Below are 8,265 nucleotides of genomic sequence, written 5' to 3' on the forward strand. Positions count from 1 at the left end.
CACCGGCCTAGAAAGCCCGAGCGCAGCAGCACAGACCCGGCGCCACCAAAAATAATTAATAATGATAAAGTGGTCAGTTCTGCAAGGCCCTCCTGGAAGACCTGTCTGGGCACTGGGGGTGGGGGAGGTGGGCCAGAGAAGCACTTGGAAGCCTTGGTTTCCTCTTCCACAAACAAAGATCAGGTCGCACCCTCCCAGGCCCGCTGTGACAGCCAGAGCCAGATGGTGTTTAGTGTAAGCTCGGGAAATGCTAAGGTCCTGTAAAATCTCTGTGCTTGTTTTCTGAATGAGGAAACCCAAGCTTCCACCCTCTGACTCTGCCCTCACCCGGGAGAGGGTCTTGAGGAGCAGGGAGGCTGGGGTCTGCCAGGCTGGGGCCCCAGGCAGGAGCCTCTGGGCGGCAGGATGGTGCTGTTTACAGTCAGCACAGCGCGCCTGGGCTCACCCCGAGTAGCCCCAGGCCTGTCCTGAGCTCTGGAGCCCTCCAGCGCCTGGACCCAGGGGCAGCTCTCCCTGGGGGTCTGAGGAATGCTGGCGGGGTGGGGGCCCTGGGGGGACTCCCTGAGGGGCATCAAGCCGGGCCGCTGGCCCCAGGGAGCCGGAGGGGAGAGAGCGGACCGAAAACCTGCCTCTCCCTCCCTGCTTCCCTCCCTCCTTTCTGCTTCTTCCTCCCTTTCTTCACTCACAATTCTTGAGCACGCACCACGCCCCAGTCCTGATAGGCATGGCTGCCAACTGTTGGTGGTTCAGGAAAGTCTTTCTTCTTTGTTGGTTCATTGTCTCAACAGCTTTTCGGTAAGTTTCTGTTATATGGTGGGTAGATAAAGCTCTGAGGATGCGCCGTCGCCACTTCAGCCCTGGCTCTGCCACTCGCTGTCTGCATGACCTTGGGCCAGTCACTCCTCCCAGCCGGGCCTCAGTTTCATCTGTACAATGGGATGGTCCCCACAGGACTGTGGGGAAGAGATGAGGTTTCCTCCTCCACCCGTGTGCCCAGCTCAGTGAGGGCCTCAGTCACTCGGTCAACCCTCAGATGCCCCTGCCCACTGCCAGGCCCTGGGGACTGCTCCTTGGGGACTGTTCCTTGGAGACTGCTCCTTGGGGAATGATCCCTGGGGACTGCTCCTTGGGGAATGGTCCCTGGGGACTGCTCATTCACTCCTTCCGCAAACTCGAGCAGAGCACCTGCAGCTCAGTACAGGCTTATGACGCTATAACTGCGCAGTCACTCTGCCTGGGGTTTGGACTTGGTGACCTGGCGTAAATCATTTCATCTCTCTGTGCCTCAGTGTCTTCACGGGTCCAGTGTGAGAGGAACTGGAGTGGCATGTGGTGTGTATAAAACCATCAATAGCGGCTATTCCAGAGGAAAGGGACACTGATTAGAGTGAAAGCGGGGCTTCTGAAAGCTCGGCCCTCCCCCAGCCCGGAAGGCGGGGCCGCCCAGTCTGATGCTGGGGCGACACCTGCTGGCAGGAAGCTAGGCCTGCAGCCCCACCCTCTTCTGAGGGCTCTCAGACTCCCTTCCAGCCCTGTCTCTGGGCTCTGCTAGTCCAGTGATTCTCAGCAAGGGGAGGACAGAGGAGGGGATGTAATCGGTCCAGACTCCTCTCTCACCACCTCTCTAGGACGGATAATTACTCCCTTTGCCTGGAGTAAGATGCAGCTTCCTCCCCTGCCTTCCTCTCCCAGCACAAGAGCTAAGGAATCTTTTTTTATAAGGCAGGTTGTGATTTCCAGCAGTCCCCACCTCAGAGTAAAATAGAGACCTCCTCGTGGCCTGCGAGGCCTCCTGTGAGAGGCCCCTGTCGCTTCCCTGGCCTCTCTGTTTTCAGTGTGTATGTGCATCCTCTCCCCCAGCTGGAGGACAAGCTCCTTGATGGCAAAGCCTTGTCTGTCTGTCACTGCTGCATCCCAGGGTCTAGCCCAGAGCCTAGCACACAGTAGGCACCCAACAAATACTTGGTGAATGAATGAATGGCTCCTCCAGCCAGACTGAACGACGGGCCCTTCTCCCTGGCGCACCCCCACCCTGCCCCTTGCCTTGGTATGACTCACTCACTGGTCAGCTTTTAGTTTAGATGCCACTTCCTGCACGAAGCCCTCCTTGATCTCCTCCCCTGAGTGGCCTGGGCGCCCTCCTCCAGCCCCAGTCTCATTCTGTGTGCCTTACCGCTGCACGTATCAGAAGTCACGACAACCAACGGTCGTCTTTCTCGCCTCCCCTACCAGGCTACGAGCTCCTTGAGGACAGGGTCTGCTTTCTCTAGGTCCCCTCTGTTTAGAAGAGACCCTGCCAGGAGGAGAGGCCATCTGCTGTAGGGCTGGTTTGGCTTCTAAGCCCAACTGCACCTGTCTATGGGCCTCGAGTACATTCCTCAACTTCTCTTTGCCATGGTTCTCTAAACTGTGAAATGGGTAAAAAAAAAAAAAAAAAAACAACAACAAAAAAATGGCGCTTCTCTGTACTGGCATTTGGAGGCTGTCATTTCCCTGGCACAGAGCAAATGGCCAATACACGTCAGCCACCAGCGTTGTGTGTGCATGCTGAGGCACTTCCGTCGTGTCCGACTCTTTGCATCTCTATGGACTGTAGCCCACTGGGATCCTCTGTCTGTGAGATTCTCTAGGCAAGAATACTGGAGTGGGTTGCCATGCCCTCCTCCAGGGAATCTTCTGGACCCAGGGATTGAAACTGTGTCTCATTTGTCTCCCACATTGGCAGGCAGGTTCTGTACCATGAGTGCCACCTGGGAAACTCACCCCTCCTCCAGGGAATCTTCAGGACCCAGGGATTGAAACTGTGTCTCATTTGTCTCCCACACTGGCAGGCAGGTTCTGTACCACGAGTGCCACCTGGGAAACTCACCCCTCCTCCAGGGAATCTTCAGGACCCAGGGATTGAAACTGTGTCTCATGTGTCTCCCACATTGGCAGGCAGGTTCTGTACCATGAGTGCCACCTGGGAAACTCACCAGTTTACTAGGTTTGTAGAAACCTAGTAAAGCATTAGTGAATAAATGAACATTCAGCAATTTTAATCCAAGAGGCTTGAGACCCTCTTTGTCAGCATCTCTTAGACCTCCCTCTCTCCTCACAGCAGCTCCTACTTCCTGCTGAGGACCAGGACTGCCCTGCAGGAGAAGCATAGAGCTCCCCCACCTACTTTTCTGTCCCTAGGAGCAGTGGAAGCCTGGCATGCAGTGGGTGCTCAGTAAATAATATCTCATTTTCATCTGTTCAAGCATGCTACTCCCTTCCCTTTCTGAGTACTTCCACCCCCTCCTGAGAAGCCAGTTCCCCTTATTTCCCACCCCACCTGGGTCCTTAAATCGCCATCCTGAGTCCCGTGCCCTCCCGGTGATTCCTGGTGACCTACAGCCTCGCACGTGGGCGAAGATGGCTGCAGTCACTTACCGCCCCTGCCCATTGTGCTGGGAGGTTCTGACTCCTGCTCTGGATGAGAAACCAACCAGGTGACCCTAGGGAGGGTAGTTCCCAGTGCTGTTCCACCATTTTCCATCCCACCACCTTGCTCAGTGTCTACACAGCATTCATTACACTGCTCGAATAGTCTTTATTCGGTTGTTTAACTTTTCTCCCCCACCCTCAAGCTTACAAACTCCAAGAAAGCTGCAGTGTCTTTTCCAGCGCCTTGCAGAGCTGGCAGTTTGGAGATGCTGTGTTAGAGTGTGCTGTGTGACTGAGTCAGCCTCATTCTACGTGGCGGCGCCTTATCCTGCTGCCGCTGAAAGGCTAGCAAAGATGCAGAGGAAGGAAGGAGGATACTTGGTGCTGTTTCAGATGTCCTTTAGGATCCAACTCTCCTTCCCTGGCTCAGGCACAAAAGCCTTCTGCTCAGCTGGGGAAGCGGGAGTGGACGCTGGGAATCGTGCATGGACCCCTGACCCTCTCCGCCACGGCCAGGCTCCTGCAGTCAATCCGCCTGTGCGCAGACGCAGGAGGAGAGGGCCTTGAGGGAGCCGATGACCGTTCCCCACGCGGAGGACCTCGAGGACACGGCCTTCACGGGGCTCCCCTTGGCTTCAGGAGCCTCCGCAAGGCCTTCGGGGCTGGCTGGGGGGGAAGCTGGGGCCGTAGTCCCTCTGCAAGGCCCCCCGGCCTGGGCAAGGCCCCCCGTACTTAGCGGAGCCTCCAGAGTCAGGTTGGAGGACCGCTTTTCTCCGCATAACAAGATGTAGGTCTTCATCGGAGGGACGGCAGGTCCCGGGTTGGGACCAGGGGTGCGGGGTGGCCCTGGGGGTGCTGCCAGGGAGATCTGCTTCCCTCGCGCACAGTCGATGACGAAGGTCAGGTGGGCTCCGGGGACGGCCTTCTGCCGGCGCGCCGGCCTTCCACTTGGAAGGGAGCAGAGGGCTGGAGGTTCGTGCTGGCGCAGCGCGGGGCCGGCTCCAGTGGTTCGTGTGTTCGTCCACTCAGCGGGGAGTTTTTCTGTTAATAAAATAAAAATAAATAATTTTTATTTTATATTGGGGTATAGTTGATTTGCGCTTCCCTGGTGGCTCAGGGTAAAGAATTCGCTTACCATGCAGGAGAAGGGGGTTGGATCCCTGGGTCGGGAAGATCCCCTGGAGAAGGAAATGGCTACCCACTCCAGTATTCTCGCCTGGAAGAATCCCATGGACAGAGGAGCCTGGGGGACTGCAGTCCGTGGGGTTGTAAAAGTCTTAGCAACCAAAGAACAGCAGTAGGTGATTTACCATGCTGAGTTAGTTCTAGGTGAACAGCACAGTGATCCAGTTATTTATATATCAAACATACATCCATTCTTTTTTAGATTCTTTTCCCATATCTGTAATTACAGAATTTTGTAAACAATATGTATTTACTTATTTATTTGGCTGCACAGGGTCTTAGCTGCAGAATGCCGGATTCTTTACCTTTGTGTCACGTGGGATCTTTTAGTTGAGACATATGGGATGTAGTTCCCCAACCAGAGATCAAACCCAAGCCCCCTGCATGGAGAGCACGAGGTCTTAGCCAGTGGACCAGGGAAATCCTGTTATCACAGAATACTAAATAGACTTCCCTCAGCAGGGGTTTAACTGTATGTTGTACGTGCTAAATTGCTTCAGTCGTGTCTGACTCTTTGAGACCCTATGGACTGTTACCCACCAGGCTTCTCTGTCCATGGGCATTCTCCAGGCAAGAATACTGGAGTGGGTAGTCTTTCCCTTCTCCAGGGGATCCTCCCAACCCAGGGATCCAACCCACATCTCTTACATCTCCTACACTGGCAGGTGGGCTCTTTACCACTGGTGCTACCTGGGAAGTTCTAACTGTAGGTTAGTTGACACACAAAAATGGGAAGCCGGTGGGGCTTAACAGCATGCATTTCAGCACTGGGGAGGCCTGAGTATGAATCTGTCTCCTCCCCACCCCCCCTCAGCCCTCTGCCTTCCGGGAGCGCAGAGCCCACCACATCAGAGCCTCTCAACCCCACCACGCCTCCAAGCTGCTTGGGCATCTTGTTATCATGCAGATTCTCAGGTGGCTCCATGGAAAAGAATCTGCCTGCAATGCGGGACACCTGGGTTCGATCCTTGGGTCGGGAAGATCCCCTGGAGAAGGGAATGGCTACCCATTCTAGTATTCCTGCCTGGAGAATTCCATGGACAGAGGGGCCTGGCAGGCTACAGTATATGGCTCTCAAAGAGTCAGACGTGACGGAGCGACTAACACTTTCACTTCATTTCTGGTACAGCAGGTCTGGGCCGGGGCCTGACGGTCTGCATTTCTGAGAGGCGCCCAGGGAATGCCGATGCTGCTGGCCCACGGACCACACTGTGCTGAGTAGCAGGAGGAAAGCCCGACCTCCTTTTACAGGTGAGGGAACTGAGGCTCAGCTGGTGCAGACGTCAGTGGCCCCAGGAAGCACCGCTGCTCCCCATCCCCCACCATACTCTTATCCACCTGTCCCCTCGGGCCCCGGGGATCCTTGCTCCGTCTTTCCCCACCAAACAGGGGGCAGCCGTGAGCCAACCCAGGGGCTTATCAATGAGCCAACCTGGGGATTTATCAATGAAGCAAGTGCCAGAGCAGGTCTCTCTGAATCCAAAGCCTTTGCTCTTTGAAAAAAACGTTTCAAGTTGCCCAAATGATAAACAAAGCCATCCTCTTGACTACGTGCTCGTCGCCACGACCCAGCTCAGAAGGAAGCTTCTCTTCTGCTAAGTTAGTTAATGCAGGAAATGTGGCTGATCCTTGAACAATGCCAGTTTGAACTGTGGGTCCACTTACATGTGGATTTGTTTTCAATAAATACCCATTCCTACACAATCCGTAGTAGGTTGAGTCTGTGGATGTGGACTCTCAAATACAAAGGGATGATTGTAGTTATAGCCTGATTGTCCACTGCTCGGAGGATCAGCGCCCCAGCCCCCAAGCTGTTCAAGGGTCAACTGTAAATGAAGCTCACCCGTGGCTTGAGAATCTTGGCAGCCCTGGAGGGAGGCTGTCTGTCCTTTCCTGCCACCCCCACTCCACGGCCTCCCCAGTCCCTCTCAGCTGCAGGGCTGAGGCCCCCTCTGCACCTCTTACCTGAGCTGGTCTCCAGGTTCGCCTCAAGGCCCCCAGGGCGGGCACTCGGGTCTCTGGTGTCTTCTGAGGGGGCCGTGACTGCTGCCATGGCACCTGGCTCAGCACTGGCAGAGGAAGCTGTTTTCAGCAGCCTTGTTCAGAATGCGGGTCCGCACCCAAGGACCAGACCTTTTATATTTACCAGATCCGGATCTGCTGAGTGAATTCCACCAGGAGCCACAGGAACTGGCCTGGAGCAGTTGGGGGATTGCTTTGATCAACGGGTTTATGTCAACAGGATTGCAGTCCAGTGGCTGGGAGGCAGGCCTTCTACCAAACACACAGTTTCTTCCAAGCTCAGCAGCTTCCTCCCCTGGGACGAGGCTGGGAACCATCTCTTCCAGGTCTCAGTTTCCCGAACCTTAGTCATTGCCTGGCTGCATTCCCAGTTGTTAGCTGTTTTATTTATTTATTTTTGGTCCCACCTAAGAGAAGGGACTGGCAGAGGATGAGATGGTTAGAGAGCATCACTGACTCAATGGACATAAATTTCAGCAAACTCCAGGAGACGGTGGTGGACGGAGTTCTGGATGGTGGAAAGTCCAAGATCAAGATGCTTATCGATTCTGGTGCTTTGTGAGCACCTGCCTACTAGTTCATAAATAGCTATCTTTTTGCTGTGTCTTCACCTCACAGAAAGTGCAAGAAAGGTCTCTGGGATCTCTTTTTATAAAGGCACTAACCCCATCATAAGGGGTTACCCTTATGACCTAATTACCCCTCCCCGAAGACCCCACCTCTTCAGTTCAGTTCAGTCACTCAGTCGTGTCCGACTCTTTGCGACCCCAAGGACTGCAGCACACCAGGCTTCCCTGTCCATCACAAACTCCCAGAGCTTGCTCAAACTCATGTGCATCGAGTCCGTCAGCCCATCCAACCATCTCATCCTCTGTTGTCCCCTTCTCCTCCCACCTTCAATCTTTCCCAACATCAGGGTCTTTTCCAATGAGTCAGTTTTTTGCATCAGGTGGCCAAACTATTGGAACTTCAGCTTCAGCATCAGTCCTTCTAATGAATATTCAGGAGTGATTTCCTTTAGGGTAGACTGGTTGGATCTTCTTGCTGTCCAAGGGACTTTCAAGAGTCTTCTCCAACACCACAGTTCAAAAGCAGCAATTCTTCGGCACTCAGCTTTCTTTATAAGTCCAACTCTCACATCCATACATGAATACTGGAAAAACCATAGCCTTAATTAGACAGACCTTTGTTGGCAAAGTAATGTCTCTGCTTTTTAATATGCTGTCTAGGTTGGTCATAACTTTTCTTCCAAGAAGCAAGCGTCTTTTAATTTCATGGCTGCAGTCACCATCTGCAGTGATTTTGGAGCCCCCAAAATAAAGTCTCTCACTGTTTCCATTGTTTCTCGATCTATTTGCCATGAAGTCATGGGACCAGATGCCATGATCTTAGTTTTCTGAATGTTGAGTTTTAAGCCACCTTTTTCACTCTCCCCTTTCAGTTTCATCAAGATGCTTTTGAGTTCCTCTTCACTTTCTGCCATAAGGGTGGTGTCATCTGCATATCTGAGGGTATTGAGATTTCTCCCGGCAATCTTGATTCCAGCTTGTGCTTCATCCAGCCCAGCATTTCTCATGATGTCCTCTGCATATAAGTTAAATAAGCAGGTGGCAACATACAGCCTTGACGTACTCCTTTCCTGATTTG

General features: G+C 53.6%; 1 protein-coding gene across 1 annotated transcript; it reads right to left on the bottom strand.

The window, feature by feature from the left end:
- Window positions 1-3,557: 3,557 nt before the first annotated feature.
- Window positions 3,558-6,776, bottom strand: SRARP (steroid receptor associated and regulated protein). Its single transcript, XM_061395732.1, has 2 exons — window positions 6,562-6,776; window positions 3,558-4,452 (listed from the first exon to the last, which is right to left on the bottom strand). The coding sequence occupies exons 1-2, from the start codon at window positions 6,647-6,649 to the stop codon at window positions 3,938-3,940; spliced, it is 603 nt and encodes a 200-aa protein (XP_061251716.1). The 5' UTR covers window positions 6,650-6,776; the 3' UTR covers window positions 3,558-3,937.
- Between the last annotated feature and the right edge of the window lie 1,489 nt (window positions 6,777-8,265).

This window comes from Bos javanicus, chromosome 2 (genome assembly GCF_032452875.1).
Source record: "Bos javanicus breed banteng chromosome 2, ARS-OSU_banteng_1.0, whole genome shotgun sequence".
Taxonomy (NCBI): domain Eukaryota; kingdom Metazoa; phylum Chordata; class Mammalia; order Artiodactyla; family Bovidae; genus Bos; species Bos javanicus.

Excerpts from the sequence above, each read along its gene's own strand:
- SRARP (XM_061395732.1), bottom strand. The coding sequence starts at position 6,649 with ATGGCAGCAGTCACGGCCCCCTCAGAAGACACCAGAGACCCGAGTGCC. Across the intron at positions 4,453-6,561 it reads GAACCTGGAGACCAGCTCAG|AAAAACTCCCCGCTGAGTGG; the intron begins GTAAGAGGTGCA and ends TTTTATTAACAG.